We start from the raw sequence: 26,984 nt of genomic DNA on the forward strand, positions 1-26,984 counted from the left end.
TAGCTATTTTGTCATCCTTGTAAAAAAGGGCCCACATGAAACAAGTGTTGGGGAGTCCACACAACCGTATACAAAATAGGACAAGAGGAGAGATATCTGCTCCTTCAAGGGTTCCATAACTTCAAAGCATGGCAAGAATAAGACTGGCAGTACATGTAGTGCAGCCTCTCTCAACCAGGGTTCCACTGGACACTGGAAACAATTTTGCCTCTCAGATTGAGAAGGTAAGATACCAGTAACAGTAATTTGTAAGGGGCAATTCTCCCCATGAACCACCAATGTAAATTTTGATGTATAAGAAGACAGCCATGTCCGGTAAATTGGTTCTAAAGGAAAGACTTTCACCTTAATGCATTACCTATATTAAAGGCAAAAAATGTCCCAGTAGTAGTATCAGCCCCCCCCCCCCCCCACTTCTATTTCTTGCCTGAGCCCAAACTCTATCCAGCACTGTACTCACAGGGCACAGAGGCCGCTGTGGGAACCCTTGGCACCTGCTGCTGTCAAACCATGCAAGCAGAGAGCCACATGCAGGGCTGGGCTACCCCATGTGCATCTATGGATGCACAACAGGGCTCCAGAGCCCACCCACATGTCTTCCTCCTTAGAAAGTAGCTTCCTATGGTGGCACAGGCAGAAGAGGAGCCGAGAGCACCAGCATGGGACCCCAGAAATGGCAGTTAGGGGCTGCTTGGTGAAATACCACTGCACAGAGCAAGTAAGTAGAACATAGTTACATAGTTACATAGTAGGGGAGGTTGAATAAAGACAATAGTCCATCCAGTTCAACCTGTGTAGGTGTGTGTGGCTGTAATCATCTCACATAGCCCTGAATGTTCTGATCCTTGAGATGCAAGTCTAAGAGTCTTTTGAAAGCCACCATACTTCCCGCAGAAACCACCTCTTGTGGTAGAGAATTCCACAATCTTGTAGCCCTAACAGTAAAGAACCCCCCACGTTGCCTGAGGTTAAAACGCTTCTCCTCTAATCGCATTGTATGCCCTCGAGTCCTCATGCAATCCCTTCGAATGAACAGCTTTTTTTCTAAGCTGGGATCCCCATTAAGATATTGAAATAAACATGTTTATTTAAATAAAAAAAAAAAAAAAAAAAAAGTACTTTACATCTGCTTAGGTGCCATTTACAAAAGACTGCCACCCATTTTATTCTTACATGCATAAGTTACTGTTTATACAAGTGATAAACCGGAAAATCAGCCGAACAGGGTTTTCAGCGTTGTGCTGAAAGAAGAAAAAAAAAAAAAAAAAGAAAGAAAAAAAAAGTGCCGATAATGGCTGCTGAAAACGCCCATGATTTTGCAGTGATTTTACCTTGCTTATGGTGTGTTTTTCATAGGTCATGGGACTCAAACTGCAAAAAAAGAAAGGGAAAAAAAAAAAACTTTGCAAAATATGCACCAAAAATGCAGCAAGCAGGATTCAAAAAAGGTGCAGATAAAGGCTGACAAATTCATACTCATTTAAATTCAAGATAATTAAAAAGTCAAATGGAATACTAAAATATATTATATATATTTATATTTTTTCAATTTCAGTGCATCCTGAATTTTTGGTTTCTGCACAGAAAGTTTCATTTAGGTGTACCACTAGTTTATACTAATTTCTTGCTGAGGTGAAGAACTGGCTACTAAATGGTGGGACCGTTGCGGCTTAAAGAGGAAGTAAACCCTCCTCTGACACTTACCTATAGGTAAGCCTATATTAAGACTTACCTATAGGTACTGTAAATATCTCCTAAACATGTACCGTTTAGGAGATATTTACCTTACATGCAGCCAGTGACGTCACTGGCGCATGCGCTCTGAAGGAACGGCCGCTGGTGGCGTTTCTTCAGAGCCCCGTGCCGTGACGTCTGCTCCAGTGCGCGGGAGTGACGTCACCGCGGCTCTGGCCAATCAGATGGCCGGATGCCGCGATCCCAGAAGACGGGCGACTGGACATGTCGCCTGTCATACAGGTGAGCGGGCAGCACGGCGGGGGCTCGTTCTTAGATAAGTATTTCATAATGAGCTAGTATGCAATGCATACTAGCTCATTATGGGTTTCTCTTTCAGGTTACAGAAAAAAAAAAAAAAAAAAAAAACTTTCGAGGGTTTACAACCTCTTTAAGATGGGACAGTGACTAAGTCCTGATCTGAACTGCAGTCCACCATTTAGTGACTTCTGTCCTATGACTTCATGCACACAGCTGTACAGAGGCAGCTTATTCACTGTCCAGGAACCCACAGTTGGGGCTTACTGCGGTCCAGTGAGATGAATTAAAAGATGCAGCAGTATGTGGATATGCACCACGTGTTGCGTAAAACACCCACATGGACACCAGCTCCAAAGGCACACTGTTTGGAGCATACATGTATGGTTTATGCAACCCCCCCCCGGCAAATAACTGCATGTCAATAGGCAGCTGCAGCTACTGAGAGAGACTGACAATGCAGGCCCTGCATGCTGAATACTTGTGTGCATGAAGTCCTATATAGGAAGGCACACATTAGCATGCAAGTCTACAGCGAATAGATCTAGGGTACCTCATTGCACGCGCTCTCTCATTGGGATTCTCATTATTATCCAGAATCGTGCAGCTCTACCATCTCTCTATCTCTGGAGAATCCACTAGAGGGCACAGTGTACCTCTGTTCTGGACCTCAATGGATTCTCAGCAGGAAAATAAAATATACAAACCTTGAAAACTTCTCATGACAGTTTAGTTTCCAAGCAATAAGTAAAACACACTTCTCAAATCAGGAAATCCTAATGAAAGCGGATAATTTTGCAGCCCAGAAATGGTCAGAGGTATGCTTTAAAGACATTTTAAATACATCTTGAAAGTCACAAACAGTTCCTCATTATAGACAGCAGATGGCAGTATAGGGATGGTGATCGTGCTCAAGGTGCTCACGCCGAGGTTCATGAACCCAATACAAACGTTCTATTTACTTTCACGATGAACATGAAATAAAAACCAAAATTTTTTTACCAAAAGTCTAAACATTTTCTCTGTTGGAGTGCGCAGGGCAGCCGCGAATGTGGGGCACATGCACACTATAGGTTTAGCCCTGGTGCACAAGGCTCCAGCATTTAGGTGTAGGTGGAAGATATAGGTGCACCATCCAGCCCTGCTAATGGCAGCCTTTCAAAATCTATTCTATTTCATGGCTGAGGATTCTATATAATATATCTATATATCTCTATACATTTCTTTATTTTTGGCCCATGAAAATAAAAGGAGATTTAATGTTTATTTGCAGCGGGTTTTTCCGCGCACTTTCAGTCCCATAAACAAGAAAATACAGAAATCCCTCCAAAATAAAACGGACACCCCCCGCCCCCCCCCAGATCATGGTCCCTGTTGGAAGATTCTTTCTGTTCTTGTTCCATTGAGAGCATTTAGGTTTGCTTATTCCCAGTCCTAACAATAATAGTAACCACACAGAGGGAGTGAATCTTCCAGGCAAGGACACAGACCGCAACAGAAAATGACTGGGTCCCATCCTACCCTACTTTTTCCCCAAAAGCAAGTGGGAAAAAAAAAAAAAAAGAAGGCTTTGGCTTTAGATACATTTTAAGCGCCAGGGAAAGAAAGAAGAAAAAAAATGCTCTTGCTGTGGGACTGCCCCAGTACTGCGAGGGTTAACTGATCATTTACATCTAGGAGGACCAGGGAAAGCAGTTTTCCTTACCTGATCCCCCGCGCTGCAAGGCCAGTCCCCCAACCTCTTCTCCTCTATGCCATGGAGCTCCGATGTCCCAACAAAGATCGATTCAGAGTCCATAGCCCTGCTTTGGACAGCAACAAAAGTGAATTGCAAGAGCAGAGGGGAGTACCGCCTGCTGGCAGCTCTGGTAAGAAAGTTTTCCCATCCCCCTACACCTAAAACCAGCATTTAACCCTTGCAGCTGGGACGGACAGCCCCACTGCTAGGCAGGTTCTTTTGACTTTTCCCAGGAGTGGAACTTTTTAAGCGGAGTTTCGGCTTCAAAAAAATTTTTTCGATAAAAATACCCCCGGGACAGTCAGGGCTAGTGCATTTCAGCAATGATAGCCTCTGAACTGTCCCTGGGTTCACTTACCTTTTAGAAGAAATACCTACCTTGAAAAGGTCTTGTCCAGTGCTGCCATCTCAGGTGTGGGCAGCTGAAGCCGGAGCATCCTCTTCGGTCCCAGAATGCTCTGCACTGGCCCCGCTCGTCACTTCCAGTTGTTCGAGCGTCATCCCTGCACAGCTTCTGGGCATGCTCAGAAGCTGTTTAGCAGGGAATGACGCGCCTGCGCCGAAAGTGACGAGCGGGACCGGTGCAGGGCATTGACTCCTGGGAGCGATGACGTTCATCTCCCAGGAGTCAATGCAAGCAGGAAGTCAGGGCGCGGGCCGGAGAGGGAGGAAGTGGAAGGAAGGCGAGTATTTTTTCTTTAAAAAACAAGGTAAGTAAAGCAAAAAAAATTTTGATTATCCAATTCTTTCAGGTTACTTAAAGCAAGCAGATGTCAAAATGTAGTTTTGAGGCTGGAACTCCGCTTTAAAGCATGTTACCAAGCTTTAATTTGGCATCCACCAACCAGACTCCAGGATGGTGACCTCTGCTATCCAGATACTCTATACGGTTTCAAATACTGCTGAGTTATCCTACATCGCACACAGTTTCCTGATGCTGACAAGGCTTCTTTTCTACCTGAATGAGAACGTCCCCAAAGCAAGTGCTGCAAAATCAAGAATTAGAATGGCTATTTTCCCCTGCTGGGACTCCAATTTAATTGTGAAAAGTATTAGGACATCGGCCTTTACACTTGCATGACCTTTAATGGCATCCCAGTCTTAGTCCGTAGGGTTGAATATTGAGTTGGCCCACCCTTTGCAGCTATAACAGCTTCAACTCTTCAGGGAAGGCTGTCCACAAGGTTTAGGAGTGTGTCTATGGGAATGTTTGACCATTCTTCCAGAAACGCATTTGTGAGATCAGGCACTGATGTGGATGAGAAGGCCTGGCTCGCAGTCTCAGCTCTAATTCATCCCAAAGGTGTTCTATCAGGATGAGGTCTGGAATCTGTGCAGACCAGTCAAGTTCCATAGCAAAGCAAGGTCCATAAAAAGATATATGCGCAAATATGGGGTGGAGGAACTTGACTGTCCTGCACAGAGTCCTGACCTCATCCCTGATAGAACTTGGGAAGAATTAGAGCAGAGACTGAGCCCAGGCCTTCTCATCCTACATCAGTGCCTGACCCTACAAATAAGCATGGTCAAACATTCCCATAGACACTCCTAAACCTTGTGGACAGCCTTCCCAGAAGAGTTGAAGCTGTTATAGCTGCAAAGGGTGGGCCAACTCAATATTGAATCCTACAGACTAAGACTGGGATGCCAATAAAGTTCATGTGTGTGTAAAGGCAGGCGTCCCAATACTTTTGACAATATAGTGTATGTAGCCACCATTGCATGCATGCTCCCAGTCAGCTGTGAGCCGAGACACTATAGGACCGATTTACTAAAACTGGGGAGAACAAATTCTGATGCAGTCCTTCAAAAGAAACCAATCAGATTCCAGGTTTATTGTCAAAGCATAATTGAACAAGCTGTAGTTAGAAGCTGATTGGCTACCATGCACAACTGCTCCAGGATTATGCACTCTCCAGTTTTAGTAAATCATCCCTCTGTGTGCATTAAAAACAGCCAGTCCCACATCAAGCCACTTCCCTGCTCTCTCCTCCTGCTGCTCCCAAACTAATAAAAAGGACAGCCACTAACACCTGTGCAGTCCCTCAATTATGGAATACTCAGTAACCACACTTCAACAGGAAGTTCCGGAAAGCTGTGCTGAAGAACCTGAAGCACAGCAATTAAAATAGGGGCTCATCTACACCAGTCTGTGGTGGGTTGCTTTTCACTGAGCGATACAAGCCTGGCTGATGGGCATTCAGAAGTGATCCTGCTGCTTCCTGAATGTTTTTTTTTTTTAAATCGGAATATCAGCGGTTCCGTCGGATCACACCCTCTCCACACTGGTGTCCCGATCTTCTGGATCCGCTTACCAGGTCCCCAACAGCTGCTTCCAGGTGCCGTACAGTCACGCCCTTGTGACACCAGCGTAGAGATGGTGTGATCCGACAGAACCGCTGATACCGGCCCGTTATGCTGTATTCTATCTTGGAGAGTGTGAGCGCATTATATTCAAGTTTGAATAAATGTGAAAACTTTTAAAACGTTATTTCACTAGTGAGGCATTTTCTTTGGTCTTACTCATATCAGAGCATTGTGAGCTTGGAGGAGTTTATGGATGGCTCGGGTGGGATATAGGTTTTATTGGTCCAGTTTGCAAAACGAGTTTGCCCGGCCATGAGGGTGGAGGGCAATATCCTTTGGCGAGTGGCCATTTCATTGGGATCGGTGGCACTGATCGGTGGCGGAGTGTGTGGTGCTTTCATTAATCTTCTCACTGGGATACCGTAACTACTCTTTATTGCTCACATCTATGAACTAACTGAAGCTACCCATTATATTTGAGATTATTTAGAGACAGTTTTTCAGTATGAAGTGCGCTTCTGGTTTCTGCCATTATTGCTCTATGTTGGTTATCTTTATGTCTATAAGGCGGCTTACCTATAGGTAGTGTAAATATCTCCTAAACATGCCCCGTTTAGGAGATGGATATTTACATTGCATGCAACCGATGATATCAGTGCATGCACTCTGAACGGCCGCCTGTGACCGGCAGCTTCAGCACGCATGCGCAGGAGTGACGCCACGTGGCTCCCGCCAGTAGTACAGCCGAAGACCACGGACCCGGAAGATAGGCGGGCGACGATGGATGTGGCCTCAGCGGGGAAGACGTGGGCTTTGTTTGCAGGCAAGTGTCACATAATGTGCTAGTATGGGTAAAAAAAAAAAAAAAAAAAATTGCAGACTTTACTTCTGGTAAAGCCCTGTACACACGTACCGATTGTCGGCCGTAAATATTCGGCCGATGACCGATCGGCCGATTGTAGGCTTGTTAGTGTTATAGTATGATGCTTCCGACAGCCGACAGCGCATTTTTGGCCAAACAGAATCTGTCGTGCAGGCATTAAAATTTTTGTTGGCCAACACCAGAACGGCCGATTGTTCGTCAGTCAGTACAGAATTCGGCCGACAGACAGCAGATTAGCAAGACTGGGCATGCTCAGAAAAGAAAAAAAAAAAAAGACACGGAAAGTTAACCATCACATGACATCACTTCTGCAGTCGGCTGTTGTTGGCCGACAAAATTAGTGTGCAGCCTTTTGCAGTTTTCAACCGAAACGACAGCCCTGGACAAAAGACGGCCGATCGTTCGGCCAATGATCAGTACGTGTGTACGGGGCTTTAAAGTGGTTGTAAACCTCAGATATGAAAAATGAACAAAAACATAACCATCTCTAATGTGTACTGGTCTCATTACTGAGCACTAAGTGTAAATTCTGTCTATCTGCATGAGTTACTTCTGACACCAAAAAGGTAAAAAAGGCGACGGGGGAAGGAGTTCCACCACACAGCCTGTGATTGACAGCTTCAGCTCGGGTGCTGTGAGGGGGGGGGGGGTCCCTTCTCTCTAAAAGCTGCCCTCACTAATGGCGCTTTTCCACTGCATAGAACCGTACCGGCTCGGCACGCTTTTGTGCTTTTCCACTGCGGTACCGCATGGTATAGGGTCGGAATGGTTCGGTACGGTACGGTATAGGTTTGCTTTTCCACTGCATGGAACCGAACGGTACGGCTCTGAAAAAACAGTACCTACTCGATTGTGGTTCCAACAGGTACCAAACTGGTACCATATCCCACAATCCTTTGCATGCAGTCACTACTAGCCACTGATTGGTCAGAGAATCACACCCACCCCGTTGTTATCCCACCCACTTAACTTTAGTACTACTTTAGTGGAAAAGCAAACCTATACCGTACCGTACCGAACCGTTCCGACACTATACCATGCGGTAACGCAATGGAAAAGCAAACCGGGCCAAGCAGGGCCGAGTAGAGCCGAGCCGGTACTAGCCGGTACTTGCAGTGGAAAAGAGCCATAAGCTCTGCAGAGTAATTTCACCTCCCTCCCCCAGCTTTCTGAAAGCTCAGACAAGCGGTATAAAATTTGGGACTTTAAATGGCTGCAGAGAAGACTGCAGATAAACCGGTACAAATTATGTAGGAGGATTGGTTTCATCTCAACGTTTCACCTAAGGGTAGTAATTTGACTGGGTAGATGTAAGGGTTTACAACCAATTCAACAATTCTAGCTGAAAAACCCCATTTACTTTGGAATTCATTATATGAAACAAAAAACATGCATTGCAAATTGAAAATAAATAAATAAATTATAAAATGTAAAATATGAACATATAATTTGCTTTTTCCTGCTGGAGCCCAGCAATATAATTCTGACATGCTATATGAATAGAGGGTGAGTGTTTGGATAACATGTGACAATGCAGTGTGACAAATAACACCCCAGAAAGCGCTTCTCAGACCAGTGCTTTACCATTCACCATTAGAATATACAGTGTGCGACTTTACATCGGCTCCCTGACAACAAAACACAGGCCCTTGTTTATAGAGCCCGTCATCAGAGGGACAACTTGGGCTTACAGCAAGGGAAACAACTGTCCTCCCTGGGGACCCAACTGAAAATAGAAAACACAAGGGCACAGCCATCTACACTGGGCATGGCAATCTGCACTATACCAACAGCTTCTTCTATTTCATTCCTTCTCCAGTCATCACAGTCACAAAAATCCCCAAAAATATCAAACGTGCCAAAGTACAAAGCTGGATCCTCGCTCTGTTCTTCAACACTGAAAGTCAACTTCAACCCAAATATTTCTCTAGTTTGAGCCAAGTTGGGCAGAATGTAATCCCTTATTAAACGTTACAGCTGCCACAGACCAGGCTAAATCTATAAACCAGCCTAGACGCTGCCCATAGAGGCCAAGAATGGAAGAATGGATTCTCCATCCACATTTCAGGTGAATAGAGGAATCCTCCCCGCTGACACTCTGGGGGTTGATTTACTTAAGCTGGAGTGTGCAAAATCTGGTGCCGTTCTGCATAGAAACTAATCAGCTTCCAGGCTTTTTTTGTCAAAGCGTAAGTGCTGGTTCACATTTGTGCGATCACAGAGATCGCATGTAATTCGGAGCGCACTGCTCCTAAAATTATAGCTTGTATGGCTGAATTCGCACCGCAAATCACACCTAACTCGCACAGGACCCTTTTTTTTGGTCCGCAGCAGAATCGGATCACATGGTGGTTCACACTAGTGCGATCCGATTCTGTGCGAACTTGCAGATCGCACTGCGATATGATCTGGGGGTGTCGCTAACTTAATAGACACCCCCAGTGTATCGCATATGGCAGTGTGAACTGCCAGGGGTGTGGATGCGATGCAGGAACACGCTGTTCTATTCGCAGCGTTCCCACATCGCAGAAACGTAAACCGGCACTTAAGCAGAGTTTCGGACGTTGTTTGTTTTTTTAAATGAACCCCAGGGATTATCATCACTCGTTCTACAAATGGCAATCGTTAACAGTGTTCTTTTCGCTTGTTGTGAAGCAATGATTACCTACTGTGTTCTTCTGCAGAGAACGGCCATCCTAACTGTGGGCAGGTTAAGTCCACTGGGTCTCTCTTCCGGAATTAGGTGCATGCTGGCTACCCAGCATGCACCTCCCGATCTCGCACATGAGCAGAGTGAAGCAAGCCCGCCCCACTGCAACGACCTGGTTTCTATAGGGATGGCGGCGTCGGGAGGGGGAGGAGTCACTTCTGCAGCTGCATGGGCTCCTAGGTCATCAATCCCAGGAGCCGATGCAGCCACGGAAACGATGTACCTCGCCTTGGCGAGGTAACGGGGAAGTCGACAGAGAAAAAAGACAAAAAAAAAAAAAAGTTAAGGAAGGGGGGTGGGTCCGTCAATTAAACAATACCAAGTTAAAATTGTTGCCCAGAACCCCACTTTAAAAAGGATAAGTTCACCTTTGGGAACAGGTTTTTAGTGTGGAACATGTAACATGTTCCCCAATGCTGCAGCTGCTGCCCTCTCTCCCTGTGGCAGCTGTATGGGAAGAAGTTTCCCGCACTAGCTGTCACTTCCTAAAATCAGCTCTGTGTGTGAATGAACTACAAGCCCCAGCATCCTCTGTGGTTGTCGCCTTGTAGTTCTTAATGAACTACCATGGCACTGTAGAGCAGGGTTAGAGTATTACTGGATTTTAACCACTTTGCCACTGCTCACTAGAGCTCTACTGTGGCAAAGTGGTTCGTTATCGTCTGGCGACGTAGACCTACGGCGCCAGACACTGCCCTTTCTCGCTCCCGCTGTTTTCAGTCACAGCGGGAGTCGGGCCAGGGGAGGAGCAGGGGCGATTGCCGCTGCTCTTCCCTGATCGTCGGGGAATCGAGTCTGGAGATCCGCCTGCTTGTGTAAACAGAGCGGGCGGATCTCCTAAGTGACAGGCAGGGTCAGATTGCAGGGTTCAGCATAGCTAAACCTGCGATCTGTCCCTGTGTCACTCAGTCACCTCCCCCCACACGTCAGTAAGCACCAGGCATACATTAACCCCTCCCTCTCCAATAAAATTAACCCCTTCCCTGCCAGTGTCATTTTTACAGTAACAGTGCATATTTATAGCACTGATTACTGTAGTAATGTCACTGGTACCCCCAAAAGTGTCAAAAATGTCAGTCAAGGGTCCGATCTGTCCGCCGCAATGTCGCAGACCCGGAAAAAAAAAAAAAAAAAAAAAAAAAAAAAAAAAAAATCGCAGATCGCCGCCATTACTCGTAAAAAAAAAAAACACCAAAGATGACAGAAATCTTTCCCTTAGTTAGTAAACGCAATAACTTTTGCGCAAACCAATCAAAATACGCTTATTGTGATTTTTTTTTTACCAAACATAGGTAGCAGAAAACCAATTGGCCAAAAATTAAAAAAAAAAAAAAAAAAAAAAACGCACAGGTGATCAAATACCACCAAAAGAAAGCTCTGTTTGTGGGGAAAAAAAAGGACGTAAATTTTGTTTGGGTACGGCGTTGTATGACCGCGCAATTGTCAGTTAAAATCACACAGTGCCGAATCGCAAAAAGTGGCCCAGACGTAAGACAGCAAAATCCTCCGGTGGTAAAGTGGTTAAAACACTATGGGCACTTATTTTAAGGTTTTATATAGCTATACCTGCAAAAGGGGCCAGCCTGAAGTGATCTGGCAGGACTTCACCACCACAACACACCCAAGTTTCAAACTATTGTAAAATGTTAAAGGATTTCATTGAATGTGACATTCATACTGCAAAGCATACAGTTGATTACCTGAGGTCTTGAAACTGCAAGCGCCCAACGCAGGTGGAGCTGGGGGCTGTTTTTTGTCTGTACTTGATGAAATGACAACATCTGCGCCCTTAGTAGGTGGTGCAGGCTTTGAAATAGTGTCTTCAATTTCAGACTTCCCTTTACTAAAGTCTAGTAATTCCTCAGAAGCTTGAGCACTCTCTTTGGCTTTTTGCTGCGGATGGAAGTCTTCGGTTTTCTTCGGCTCCTCTTTCAGGACAAGATCATCCTGCTTTTTAACTTCAACTTGATCCTCCTTACTAGGTTTTGAAAACTCCGGAACAAGCGATACAGCGGATGGCTTTTCGAAGTGCACAGGCTCGGTAGTGCGGGGCACCCCTTCAGAAAAGACAGCTTTTCCAAATGCTTCCATCTGTAAAGGTTTCTCCTGATTAGATAACTGAGTAACGGATTCCTTAGCCATCAAATTTGTATCAAAACCGTAAGACGCGGTCTCTGCATAAGCTTTATTCACAACTCCCTCGTGCCACTTCTGATCACTTTCTTGTTCCTTTTCGAATGCCTTTTCAAAGTGCACAGGCTTGTGGATGGGAGGCACCTCTTCAGAAAAGACAGTTTTTCCGAACGCCTCCATCTGTAAAGGTTTCTCCTGACTGGATAACTGTGTAACTTGTTCCTTGGCCAACAAATTGGTTTCAAAAAAGTCGGATCCGGTCTCTACATAAGCTTTATTCACAACTTCTTCCTCATCGCTTTCTTGCTCCTTTTCGAATGCATAATCATGAGACTTCATTGTGGTGGCTTCTTCCTTTGAAATCACTTCGGCCTTCCAATGCTTGTATGAAGGTTCACTGGGCTCGGACTCCGGAGAGCTTTCATCATAATGTGCAGTATACTGGGAATCAAACTCACTTTTCAGCCCCTTGGGGAAATCTGTAACTTTTTCTGGTATAGTCTCCTTTATCAAATCGCATGCTATGGATATGTATGGTGCCTCAGCCTCTACAGCTTGAGCCTCTTTCATTGGCTCAACATGTGCCACGGTGGTTTCCTTCTCTTTCAAGCTTGCCTTATTAATAGCATCTTCATATGATGGCGGTTTCTCGGATTCAAACTTTAATTTCTCTTCACTGACGCCGCCAACATGTCCTGCTGGGGAAAAGTTAGGCTGTAAGGCAGATGTCAGCGGTGCCTCCATGACAATATCAGGAAGAACTGGTGAAGAGACGGAGTTTGAATCTTCAAACAGGGCCGTGTTTTGTGTTTGAGGGGTAATTTCTTGTGATGCTTTCGCAGTGGTCTGAACCAAATCTATTTTTGGTTCGTAATTCAACTTTGGTATGCCAATGTCATATACCTCACTTTCATAAGCTTCTTGTACAATATCAGGAGTGAGTCCTTCGGCTTTGCCGGAAGCCTGGGCACCTACAATTCCAGATTCATTGTTGGATGTGATGTACTCTGCTTCTTTGTCAACGTGCTCCAGGAAAGGATTAACGGTTGCAACGTTTGAACCTAAATGGGATGTCGAGTAAGTCTCCGTTCCATCCACACTCTTCTCAGATTTGATGTCAGTAAATGGGTTTCCTCCATATGCCAATGGTGCAGCCTTTTGTAAAGGAGCAAGCGTTTCATAACTGGAGGAATCAGATATAGCTTCAGGAGATGCAGGAGATATATCATCAGATAGGTCTATGTCCTTCTCTTCAATGTCTTTTCCTTCAGGCTTTATAGATTCAAAATTCAAATTACCGACATCGCTTTTAATGTCGAGAGCCATATCTTTAAATTCGTAGCTCACCGTGCTAACAATTGGTTTGAAGTCTGCGTAGTGCTCATCGACTGCTTCTTTGAGATCTGAAAACTCTTCGTGAGGCGGTCCAACGGATTGAAGCATTCCTGAAAACATCTCTTTAGCAGACTGGGAGTAGAGTTTTGCTTGGTCTACAGATGCAGAGTCTAGCTGAGACGTGGGATGTTCAACTGCATAACCTCTATCGGAAAACATTACATCTTCAACACCTCCTAGACCAAAAGTGTATTTGTAGTCTCTTCCTCCAGAATGGTCAGTCTCTGTAGCATACCTTTGCAAAGCTTCTGGGGTAGCGGAGGCAGCACAGAAAGCGATAGTGGCTGTGTGCTCTTTAGGGTAATCAGGAGACAGAGGAGACAAAGAAGGAAGGGTAGTAGTAGATTCAAACAGCAGAGATGAAAGGTCCTCTTTGCCAGCTGGCTCAGTGCTAGAAGGCTGCTGCAAATCCATTACATTATCTGTAGCGACCAACAGAAAAGGAAAGAGGACAAGCAGAAAGAAAACCGATTACTTAAGGAAGAGTAACAGGGAACAGTGTTAGTGCAAGCACTCAAAGCAAGAAATTTAGTCAGCTTATAGGGGTTTACCAGTTTAAAATGAGAAGCAGACTCATTTCAGGAGAGCTATAGAAGACATATTGCAGATGAGAAGGGGGGTTGGGAGGAGGGGGGGAGGGGGGCAAATTGTTATAGAAATCCGAATTCACTCAGTCTGATGAAAGCCAGTAGTAGGCACTTTTAAACAGCCATAGAAAAATAGCATTAAATCAATAAATAAAAGAAAGGGCTCATGAACATTAGCAGCTGTTTTTTCATATAGATTGGCTTCTTGGAATTTGATTGGCCCCTTCTGGTAAGTAGGAGGCTATGAAACGGGGCTCCTTTCAATTAGGGTTAAAAGCCCTTTTAAAAAAAGTGTACCAGTCATCAGTGGAAGCACAAGTATTACATTTGATTTCTTCCACCTTCCTTTGTGGATTTTTGAGGACCGGAGAGCATTAAAATGTGCATAACCGACCAGGAGACATCACTTCATGAATCGTTCATTCGAGGTACCAGGACATCCAAGTGTGGTCCTCAATGTGTGCGTTCATAATTGCACACTGGGCAACTCCATTTTGTTTGGGGAGGGGGGGGGGCTGTTTATTTTACATTCATTCCAGAAAAAGAAAGAACACAAATTAAACAAAAAAGAAAAAGAAAATTCCACTTCTATCATCTGAACCAAAATGACCACTACATTAATATACTGTACATTTGTTAGGGCTGAAGTTTGGATAGAATTTCTTTCTTTGCAAAGTTACATTGGTCCAGCTTGAACATATATATCAGGAATATGCAAACTGTGGCCCTCCAGATGTTGCAGAACTACAAGACCCATGAGGCATAGCAAGACTCTTGACAGTCACAAGCATGACACTCATAGGCAGAGGCATGATGGGACTTGTAGTTTTGCAACAGCTGGAGGGCCACAGTTTGCATATCCCTGATATATATCATACCTGACCAATCTCTGTGTAAGCCGACAATCACTAGAAGTCGCTGCTGCCCAGGCAAGGACAAGGGATGGGCAGGATGGGCAAGGAAGGCGCTTGTTCACCAGACGCCAGAGCTTGACAAATTTGCTTGAAATCTAGGAGCCAGCTAAAAAATGTTTGCAGCCGCTTTTTTTGTGCATGCAGATTGGTTGACTTCAGTCGGACCGGCTGCCATACACACGGGTCCAATGGCAGCCAGTTTTTAACTAACCGGCTGATGTTGCCCGGCATTCGACCCCTGTGTACTTTACTTCTGAGAGATATTAAAAGGAACACTCCAACCACCATGACCACTTCAGTGATTTGAAGTGGTGATGGTGGTAGGAGTCAGAAGCACTGCACATGCTGGGATATTTACAGTTATGTGCTGGGGGCTAGTTGCACCCCTAGCACACGTGACTTGCTGCTAGCTGGTACTGCTGGCGGGGAAATGCTGGCGGAGATCACGGAGCGGCGCAGTAGGGAGCATACAGAGCCGATGCTTCCTGTAACTCTCCTGTCACAGGGGGAGTGCATTTGATATCACTCTGCCTGTTACAGGACAGAGCCGCAACTACATCGAATTTGTTTTTAGAATCTATTTAAAAAAAAAATGTCTCCCTAATCTTTATGTCATAGCCAACCCAGTGGGTCAAAACAATGTGTGGCTCTTTGCCCGGTTATCTAGACAGCTGTGAGTTGTCCACTACCCATGAATCCAATTAAAGGCTCTCTCACATTCGCTTGGTAATCAGCTAAGCATTATTGTTGAAGTGTGACTGCCCTTACACACCTTTTGACTTTGACAGCTGTGATGAGAAGCCACAAACCCTACCTTCACCTCTACCATATACAGGGGTTACAGTTGGCCATATAGTTTATTGGGCCAACTTTAGAGTCACCTAATATGTTCAACAGCTGGCACATGCACTGAATGTCGGTGCACAAGCGCAGTGCTGAAGACTAAAACAATATTGACGTGTGTCGGATGTCTAAAGCCGATAAAAAAATCAAATGTAGCCATGTATGCATTAATATATTATATGCTTTTTTTTTTTTTTTTTAAACCAACAAGGGTAGGTACCCCAATTTGGCTTCATTTATGTGCCTCTTGTAATCTCCTGTATAGCCTATGGCTTCTTTCACACGGTCCGCCTCCGCAGGCGGATCCGTGTTGCTCAGCAGGGATCGATCCGATCAGAAGAGGAAGAGGCTGCAATGGGAATCAAATAAGGTATGCAGCATGAAAATGTGCTCGCAAGGAACAGGATAATAGGACGACAGCAGAGGAACAGAGACGACTGCATGAGTCTCCTGCTGCTCCTTCACTGTCCACTGTATCACTTTACAGTCCATAACAAAAGGTCATACCTGCTCTGCTGCACGATAGAGCCCTGTTAAAATAGAAGTTCACCTTATATGCTCCCATTTACATGTCTCCCACCGCCAGACTCCCCTTCCCTGTGGCAGTGGGCTTCTCTCCCAGCACCCACTGTCACATCTGGCTGTGAGGAGCTCCGCCCACACAGCTGCATCATTCATTCACAGCAATCAGCGGCTGAATGAACTACAAGTGCCATCTGCCACCTTGGCAGACTGTTTATAGTTCTCAATGGACTGCAAGGGTGCTGATGAGTGACCTTGCAGTCCATTAACACTGCTTACAATTGTAACTGAAAGCCCAAACACAGGTTTGGTCCACAGAGTTGCAAGCAGTATGAAGCAGCCTGGCTTTGCGCTCGTGATCTACTGATTGTGAGTGCAATGTTCTGCAGGCTCCTGTGAAAAACATAAATGCTCTTTTTTCCTACAAAAAATGTGCATTTTTTTTTTTTTCACAAAAGGTGAACTTAGCCTTTAAAGGCCTGAATAGACAGGTACAGATCCTTTAGCAGGTAATTAAGCTGCCTTGTTATTATTTCATCTATGTATTATTGTATTTGTCTGACGTTCATCCCTAGGCATATTCTGGGGTATATACATCTCATCAATATGGTGAAAAAAGTAGCAACCCTGACCCGTTGTATTGATGAGAGGGCAATTAACACGCAGTACAAGGCCTGACACCATGAACCATTAGGTGTCCATTCCTACTGCATTAGAAGAAGAAGAGGGGACCTTTTTTCCAGAAACCTGTGCATGCATGTATAGGTGTGTGTGTATATATAAAAAAACACACGCAAGCTTTGGGTCTCAGTTTAGGCTTTCACAGCCATATTTAATGGATCATATTGTGGGTGCAGGCTAGATAGTAGGAATCCATCCTGATACCATAGATAATGTGAGAGCATTGGATATATCGCAGAGCGCACATTGTGCAAAGTCGTATGCAATAAGGATGAAAGCAGCCTCAGAAGACTCCATGCAAGCCATGTCATCCAATGCATTTCGCTCGACGGTTTACATGGAGGACCTCCATGAATAAGCCCCAGGGAAAAGCGAGATGCATTGGGCATAGCATAGGCGGAGTCTGCTATCAACCTTATGAGCTACAGCTTTGCACGGTGTAAAGGTCTGAGATATATCCAAAACTTTTTTCTGGGTTGGACCTACAACACCATGACAGTATTCCCTGCCCCCACCCCCTGTCCACATAAAGCTAGAAATGTGCCTAGGAACCCCACAAACAGTGCTGCTTTTCCCAAGTTAAAGCGGAGTTCCACCCATTTTTAATAGGTTGGAATACATAGATCTTTGTAATCCCCTTTAAAATGGCTTTTACCAATGGAAACTTTTTTTTTTTTTTTTTTTTTTTGCTAGTAAATACCTTAATTTTGGCTTTATTCCTCCTCTCCTCACTTCCTGGTCCGATCGGCGATGACGTCATTCGGCGATCCGCAGTGTCTGCTGGGATGTATTCTACTTGCAGTAGCTGTATCTGTACTGAGCCGTGCCTGCCCCGCCTCCGCCCCGCCTCCTCTCATTGAATTGCATTGTATGAATGTATTAAGGCTGTTCTCTGCCCAGCCTCCGCCCCGCCTCCTCTCAATACAACTCAATGAGAGGAGGCGGGGCGGAGGCTGGGCAGAGAACAGCCTTAATACATTCATACAATGCAATTCAATGAGAGGAGGCGGGGCAGAGGCGGGGCAGGCACGGCTCAGTACAGATACAGCTACTGCAAGTAGAATACATCCCAGCAGACACTGCGGATCGCCGAATGACATCGCCGATCGGACCAGGAAGTGAGGAGAGGAGGAATAAAGCCAAAATTAAGGTATTTACTAGCAAAAAAAAAAAGTTTCCATTGGTAAAAGCCATTTTAAAGGGGATTACAAAGATCTAAAGTTCCAAAAATGGGTGGAACTCCACTTTAAGTTGCTACATGGACCAGTTTAGAAGAAAACAGTGTTTAGCATAACGGCTTCTAAAAGGTGTGCGATATTTTTATACATCAATATTCTGGTTGTACAAGAAGATTTGGGGATGAAAATTGTTTGGGGGGGGGGGGGGGGGTTCTAGTTCTCAGCTTTGGTAATGGTCATTTTGCTTCCATGCAAATTATTACGAAGTGTTATTACACAGAAGAACTAGAAAAGAGTTAGAGGTAGACAGGCAGTATACTTTTGGACATCAGATACATAGAGCCAGTGTAAAAACAGCGACAGCAGAGCGGAGCAGAGAGAACTTGCCTGCAGAGGATTGCATCAGAGGTGCAGATGAAGCAGGAAGAGGAAAGAGGTTCACATCTGAAAAACAAACACAAGAAAGCCTCAGCAGAAGTAAGATGCGTAATAGACAAGCAGGGGCAATAGGGAACACAAACAAGACAACACATGATGCAAGAAACATTTGAATTTTATTAAATAGGACAGATCTACCTGGTTTCACACCGTTACAGCAACGCATAAGCATGCCGTGCACTCGTCAGCACTCATTCTGATTAACACACCAACAAACCTGCATTGCAGCACGCCATATAGAGTGCTACCACACATTGCCAACAAAGGATAGGCATGGTTTGGAGGTGCACTGTGGTCCTTGTGGCAGCCTATGTACTATGAATATAGATTACCCTGATGTTACACAAATAAATGCAACGCACTGGGTTCCCGTTCATTAAAACCAGTTGCTCATAGGAACAGGAAACAATGACTGGTCGACTGCAATAGCCACAAGTTCCCTTAATTCCAGTCTACACCCATTTTACCCATTGTGTGCACAATTCGCATTATTAATATTAAAATGACAGGTTTAGGACAAGACATACAAATTTCTATGACAACACATATGAAAGAGGAGAGATCTAAAAACAAATTAAAATTTGTAAGTTAGGCATGCCATACATGTTCAATTTTCTTGTATAAATTTTCCTTAAGGCTCCGTTCACACGGGCAGTAAGCCCGACGGAGTCCGTTTTTTCTCAGCAGGGATCAATTTGCCAATCCCTGATGAGCAGGCGGATGACAGCTCAGTCTCCGCTTGGTGTGCGGAGACTGAGCTGTCAGAGCCCCCCTCTGCTCTATGGGAGATAGGATGATAACGGTCCACCTGTCTGTTTTCTTCTGATCTTACCCAACCCGATCCTCCATCAGATCTTACCCAACCCAATCCTCCATCAGATCTTACCCAACCCGATCCTCCATCAGATCTTACCCAACCCGATCCTCCATCAGATCTTACCCAACCCGATCCTCCATCAGATCTTACCCAACCCGATCCTCCATCAGATCTTACCCAACCCGATCCTCCATCAGATCTTACCCAACCCGATCCTCCATCAGATCTTACCCAACCCGATCCTCCATCAGATCTTACCCAACCCCATCCTCCATCAGATCTTACCCAACCCCATCCTCCATCAGATCTTACCCAACCCCATCCTCCATCAGATCTTACCCAACCCCATCCTCCATCAGATCTTACCCAACCCCATCCTCCATCAGATCTTACCCAACCCCATCCTCCATCAGATCTTACCCAACCCCATCCTCCATCAGATCTTACCCAACCCCATCCTCCATCAGATCTTACCCAACCCCATCCTCCATCAGATCTTACCCAACCCCATCCTCCATCAGATCTTACCCAACCCCATCCTCCATCAGATCTTACCCAACCCCATCCTCCATCAGATCTTACCCAACCCCATCCTCCATCAGATCTTACCCAACCCGATCCTCCATCTGATCTTACCCAACCCGATCCTCCATCTGATCTTACCCAACCCGATCCTCCATCTGATCTTACCCAACCCGATCCTCCATCTGATCTTACCCAACCCGATCCTCCATCTGATCTTACCCAACCCGATCCTCCATCTGATCTTACCCAACCCGATCCTCCATCTGATCTTACCCAACCCGATCCTCCATCTGATCTTACCCAACCCGATCCTCCATCTGATCTTACCCAACCCGATCCTCCATCTGATCTTACCCAACCCGATCCTCCATCTGATCTTACCCAACCCGATCCTCCATCTGATCTTACCCAACCCGATCCTCCATCAGATCTTACCCAACCCGATCCTCCATCTGATCTTACCCAACCCGATCCTCCATCTGATCTTACCCAACCCGATCCTCCATCAGATCTTACCCAACCCGATCCTCCATCAGATCTTACCCAACCCGATCCTCCATCTGATCTTACCCAACCCGATCCTCCATCAGATCTTACCCAACCCGATCCTCCATCTGATCTTACCCAACCCGATCCTCCATCTGATCTTACCCAACCCGATCCTCCATCTGATCTTACCCAACCCGATCCTCCATCAGATCTTACCCAACCCGATCCTCCATCAGATCTTACCCAACCCGATCCTCCATCTGATCTTACCCAACCCGATCCTCCATCTGATCTTACCCAACCTGATCCTCCAGACGGATGGAAAATAGGGTTTCCATCCATCCGGATTTCACGGACAGGAGGATCGGATAGCAGCGAAGATGTCACCGCTGACATGCGCTGCTCCATAGAGCTGCATGGAGCATCTGATCCGGTCCGCCCAAAAAAACGGAGGCAGACCGGATCAGAAAGCCCATGTGAAAGGGACCTTAGATTTACCTTAGACTATATAATGCAAGGGCCTGCCTGACTGGATACAAATGAAAGTTTAGTTTGCTTGACCTCATATTATATGGTTTTTGGTCAATCTAAAGGAAAATTGTACAAGACGATTGAACACGTATGGCCAGCCTTAGCTTGCTATCGTTGCAAACTGGAACAGAGCCCCTTAAATTTGAAGATCACTGGGAGAAGATCAATTCTATCAATATACTGCATGCGGTCTATTGGCGCTGATTAGACTAGTGAAGTTACTGATACCCTACATGGGTGTCCATTACAGGTAAAGCCGTCATGCAGGACAGAGGGCCTCAGGCACCAGGTATCATATGAAGTGTCAAATGTACAGTTCAGGAGGTATTCCAGCAGACTGCTTGTCACTGCTCATTAGTTCCGGTATCTGAAATCAATCCTTTAATTTATACAAGATGCAGCTGTAGAGTAAGATTTACATTTGAAACTAAATGAGAAATTCTCACAAATACAGCACTTCCCATGAGGAGCCAAAATATACCCATGTGGGAAACTTGTGCTGGTTAACCTGTTAGGAAGAAAAATGGTCTGAAAGCCACGAAATTCCCCTTTATGAGGACTGACCCCATGAAACATTTCTACAATCAATGCTAATGTCTCCAATCTATACAAACACACATTCAGGACAAGAACATTTAATACACAAAGGATTCCCAGAGTACTGTGGGTAAGCCAAAGACTGAGCTCCAGTGCCCAATTTGGAGTGTATATGCTGGAGGAGCAGAGCGGGAGCTGTGACGGTGAGTACGTGTCAGCAGACAGAGCTTACTCATCAGCGGCCAGGCAATCGCTCAGTTCTTCGCATTACAGCCAGCACAGGACAGCTGCAGTTCGTATTGATTTTGCAGCAAGGAGGTGAAGAGTATTTTTTTATTTATTTAACCCCCAAACTTCTCCATAAGCACTCATTCACATTGATGCGATCTGTCAGTTTCAAATCGCATGACAAGTCACACCCCATTGCCGGCAATGGAACCAAATTACCATGACTTCCATCGCAGCGACTTTAAAAAAAAAGTTCCTGGACTTGATAAAGCGCATCAGCGCGGAATGTGTAGTCACGGCAACAGAGGACATTTGCGTTCCACCCTGGTTCCTGCAAGGTGAGTGATTCACTTCCAGATATCGCACTAGAGCGCGTAGCGACTGCTTATCCTCGTGCTGGCTGGCCCCGGCGAAGATTCTTTTCATCTTCGCACACAGCGGCATTTGGCAACTGGCCATCCAGCCTCCATCCCTGACACTGCCCCTTGCCTGACTTCAGACCCAGGGTGGAATGTACATGGTTGTCCCCTTTGTAATCAACTGCTTTCATTTACCGGACATCTCATCTGCATCCCCTTTGGATCCTTTCCATCCTGTTCCTATGCACCGCCTACATGCATTACAAAAAAAAAGTTCCTGCACTACTTTTTTCGATTTAATTGCGACTTGTAGATTTCGGTCGTAAGCTGCAATGAAATCTGTGGTGCAAATCGCACCGATCTGTGAACCAGGGCTTTTAATGTGGTTGTAAAGCCTCACATACCCAGTGAAATGACTGGAATTACAAACTGCAAAACTCACAGAAACAGAACAGAGGCTATTAATCACAGGCTGTGTGCTGGAGCTCCCTTGTGTGTCACCTTCTTACTCTGAAGCCCCGTACACACGTACCGATTGTTGGCCGTAAATATTCGGCCGACGACCGATCGGCCGATTGTAGGCTTGTTAGTATGCTTCCGACAGCCGAACAGAATCTGTCGTGCAAGCATTAAAATTTTTGTTGGCCAACACCAGAACGGCCGATTGTTCGCCAGTCAGTACAGATTTCGGCCGACAGACAGCAGATTAGCAAAACTGGGCAAGCTCAGAAAAGAAAAAAGACAAGGAAAGTGAACCATCACACGACATCACTTCTGCAGTCGGCTGTTGTTGGCCGACAAAATTTGTGTGCAGTCTTTTGCAGTTTTCAACAGACACGACAGCCCTGGACAAAAGACGGCCGATCGTTCGGCCGACGATCGGTACGTGTGTACGGGGCATTAGTGTCTGGAAAAAACTTATCAGAAGTTACTAACAGTGCAAAGGAGGGAGGCAGCAGACAGAAATTACACTTCGTGCTCTTAATGGAGATAAGTACACATTATAGAGGGATATGCATTGTTCATATTTCATGTGAGGTTTACCACCACTTTAAAAAGGACAGCTCTGCATTTACTGGGCCTGCCTACATCATATCCAATATGGTGGTACACAACAGCAATCCCAGACCATCTGGGTGTTTACACAAGGGAGGTCCCTTATGGATGATGCAGTCCTACTCCTGTAGGTGGCACTATAACACTATGGTTAAGATACAGGAGAGCGTGTCCGTCAATGAAGATAAGAGAAAAGTTAAAATGCACTTATCCTATAGGAAACCTGCTGCAGTTAAAGGGTCTGGCAACAAAGTCTATTCAATATTTTTAGTAAATTATCCAGGACCAAATGGCAATAAAAACCTACAAGAATCTGTACCCCTTACTCAGCATGAACTGCCAAAGTTTTGGGTTTACATATAAAAAGTGTTCCCTGTCCATTTACCATTGCCCATAACACAGTACAGTTAGTTCATGGTAAATCTCGGTGATGGAACCAATGTGTCAGGACTTTTGACCTACATACAGGATTTAAAAACCCTTCGCTCAAAAGATAACAAAAATAAAGTGTTAACTTCTTTGCCACTGCTGTCATTATAGGTTCTTTATGAACCACTTTAAAGAGGGAGTAAACTGAAACTCATAAATTTGTACCGATTAGGTAAGCCTATATTAAGGCTTACCTATAGGTACTGTAAATATCTCCTAAACATGTACCGTTTAGAGCCGGTTCACATTAGAGCGATCCGACTTGGACCTCGGAGCGGCCGGCACGGACTTCATATCATTGAAGTCTATGACGGTCGCTCCGGGTCGCCCCAAAGAAGCTCCGGACCCTTTTTCTAATTCGGAGCGACTTGTGTCGCTCCTATTAGAACGGGTCCACAGCTTCTCTATGGAAGGAGACCTACGGCGACCTGTCAGGCGACCAGGTCGTCCCAGTGTGAACCGGCTCTTAGGAGATCTTACATGCAGCTGATGACGTTATCGGTGCATGGGCTCAGAAGAAAGAGCCACCCGTGCCGTTCCTTCAGATACCTGTGGCGTGAATTATGGCTCCCCCGCGCATGTGCCTGTCCCACAGCCGGAGACCGCGGACCCGGGAAGGAAGACCGGGTGAAGATGGACGCTGCCTCCAGCGATTACATTGCATCGCCGGTGGGCTTCATTTTCAAGTAAGTTTCTACTAGCGCATTATGCCTTTACCTTGCAAGTCCAGTGAAATAAAAAGAAAAAACAGCGGTTTACAATCGCGTTAAGACCAGGTAACCTACATGTACGTCACCAGATTCAAGTTGTTATACCAGGATGATGCATGTTTTTTTTTTTTTTTTTCTTTCTTTTAGCTGGCGATGGGCTATTATGTGAAAATAATCCTAGCTGCTGAATTGCTTTTACAGACAGGGGAGGGGGGTACCAACCGGGGAGCTTGAGACTGAAGCCGGCGCTTCTGCCGCCTCACCATAGAGGTGAAAGGGGACTGGATCTTCCCCAAACATCTCTATGGTACTAGAAACCAGAAGCGATGAGTATTTTTTCAATATCAATTTCTGCAGAAAACCCCCCCCCCCCCCCCCCCCCCCCAATTTTTGGCTTGGGAAAGCATCAGGAGGAACAGATCCGGGTTTGATCTGATGCTTTTAAGGGCAGAAGTAACTAGTAACGGCTTTTAAAGCGGAGTTCCGGGCAGAGAAACGTTTTTTTCCTGAACATACCCCCGGGACAGTCAGGGCTAGCACATTCCACAATGGCTAGCCTCTGATCTGTCCCGGTTCGCACTTACCTTTTAGAAGAAATACTTACTTAGAAATTTTCTTCCACAGCGTTTCCATCTCTGTTGTGGGCAGCTGAAGCCGGCGCGGTCCTCTTCTCTGTCTTCTTCCGCGTCTTCGTGTCCCAGAATGCACTGCACCGGCCCCTCTCGTCACTTCCGGTGCGGCGCCGCATTCCTAAACAGCTTCTGGGCATGCCCAGAAGCTGTTTAGCAGGGGAATGCGGCGTCACCCGGAAATAACGAGCGGGGCCGGTGCGGCGCATTGATTCCTGGGAGCGATGACGTTTAGCTCCCAGGAATCATCGCGAGGCAGGAAGTGACGAGGTGAGCCTCGGCGCTGGAGGAGGAAGCAGTCATAGGTGAGTATTTACGATCTTCAATAAAAAGGTGAGTAAACAAAAAAAAAAAAAAAAAATAACTATCCAATTCCTTTTCAGGTGCGGCATACCTAGCGGAGGGGCACAAAAAAAAAAAATCTTTTTTGTGCCCGGAACTCCGCTTTAAAGCGTCGCCTATGGAGATTTTTTATGATAATCATGAAAGATTATGTAATATTTATCGATTCATTTTTTTCCCCTTTTAGCGGCCCCTTAGAGAATAAAATAATGGGTTTTGCAAATTTTTTTTTTTTTTTTTAATGTCACACGGTATTTGCACAGCATTATTTTTTCAAACAAGTTTTTTGGCAAAAACGACACTTGAATTTTAATGCCCAAAAACACAATACCCAGTTTTTTGGTAAAATATAAAAGATAATGTGAGTAACTAAATACCTAACATGTAATGCTTTAAAAATGACGCACTCAAGGAATGGAGCCAAAAATGCTGTGCAAATATAGTGTGGGGAAAAAAAAAAAAAAAATGTAAAATCCCCCATTTTTTTTTCTAGAGTTGCTAAAAATTTTAAAAAAGAAATAAAATATTCTATAATAAACAAAAGTATTGCATGATTTTTACAAATGGAGGAAAAAAAAAAAAAAAAAAAAAAAAATCGCTGATCAACAATAAAAAAATAAAATAAAGTCCATAAGATTATCCCATAGTTTGTAGATGCTATAACTTTGCACAAACCTATCCAATATACGCTTTTTGGGATTTTATTTATTTATTATTTATTTTTTTAACTAAAGATAGGTAGCAGAATACAAATTGGCCTAAATTGATGAAGAATTTAAATATTTTAAAAATTCTTATTGGATAGGTTTTATAGCAGAAAGTATAGCAGAAAGTAAATATTGTTTTTTTTTCTCAAAAATTGTCAGTTTTTTTGTTTATAGCACAAAAAACACATTTTATTTGGGTACAACTTCGCACATCCGTGCAATGGTCAGGTAAAGTTAACGCAGTGCCGTATCGCTTCCGGAGCTGAAGTGATTAATAAAATTTCACCCAGCACTTCCCTTCCCCCATAAATATCAAGATTTGTGTTCCTCGGCTACATATAAAAATTTGCAAAGTCACTTTTAAATAGTTTGTGATATTTCTGGTTCAAAAAAGAAAAAAAAAAATTGCAGAGATGCCTGGCTGCTGGGAGGAGGCCGGTGCCCATGTCACATTCTCGCCTGGCTGCTGGGAGGAGGCCGGTGCCCATGTCACATTCTCGCCTGGCTGCTGGGAGGAGGCCGGTGCCCATGTCACATTCTCGCCTGGCTGCTGGGAGGAGGCCGGTGCCCATGTCACATTCTCGCCTGGCTGCTGGGAGGAGGCCGGTGCCCATGTCACATTCTCGCCTGGCTGCTGGGAGGAGGCCGGTGCCCATGTCACATTCTCGCCTAGGTGCTGGGAGGAGGCCGGTGCCCATGTCACATTCTCGCCTAGGTGCTGGGAGGAGGCCGGTGCCCATGTCACATTCTCGCCTAGGTGCTGGGAGGAGGCCGGTGCCCATGTCACATTCTCGCCTAGGTGCTGGGAGGAGGCCGGTGCCCATGTCACATTCTCGCCTAGGTGCTGGGAGGAGGCCAGTGCCCATGTCACATTCTCGCCTAGGTGCTGGGAGGAGGCCGGTGCCCATGTCACATTCTTGCCTGGCTGCTGGGAGGAGGCCGGTGCCCATGTCACATTCTTGCCTGGCTGCTGGGAGGAGGCCGGTGCCCATGTCACATTCTCGCCTAGGTGCTGGGAGGAGGCCGGTGCCCATGTCACATTCTCGCCTAGGTGCTGGGAGGAGGCCGGTGCCCATGTCACATTCTCGCCTGGCTGCTGGGAGGAGGCCGGTGCCCATGTCACATTCTCGCCTGGCTGCTAGGAGCAGGGTGCCCATGTCACATTCTCGCCTGGCTGCTAGGAGCATGGTGCCCATGTCACATTCTTGCCTGGCTGCTGGGAGGAGGCCGGTGCCCATGTCACATTCTTGCCTGGCTGCTAGGAGCAGGGTGCCCATGTCACATTCTTGCCTGGCTGCTGGGAG

At 45.5% G+C, this 26,984-nt stretch overlaps 1 protein-coding gene across 1 annotated transcript in view; it reads right to left on the reverse strand.

The window, feature by feature from the left end:
* RTN4 (reticulon 4) overlaps positions 1-26,984 on the reverse strand; it is a 133,957-nt gene that overhangs the window by 78,738 nt on the left and 28,235 nt on the right. The window contains exons 2-3 of the mRNA XM_082249290.1: positions 18,271-18,327; positions 11,331-13,580 (exon numbers count right to left, since the gene is read on the reverse strand). Of these exons, the coding sequence (XP_082105416.1) occupies positions 11,331-13,580; positions 18,271-18,327 (2,307 nt within the window). The remainder of the gene's footprint in view (positions 1-11,330; positions 13,581-18,270; positions 18,328-26,984) is intronic.

The sequence above is a fragment of the Pelophylax lessonae genome (genome assembly GCF_965119305.1).
Source record: "Pelophylax lessonae genome assembly, chromosome: 3".
Classification (NCBI taxonomy): domain Eukaryota; kingdom Metazoa; phylum Chordata; class Amphibia; order Anura; family Ranidae; genus Pelophylax; species Pelophylax lessonae.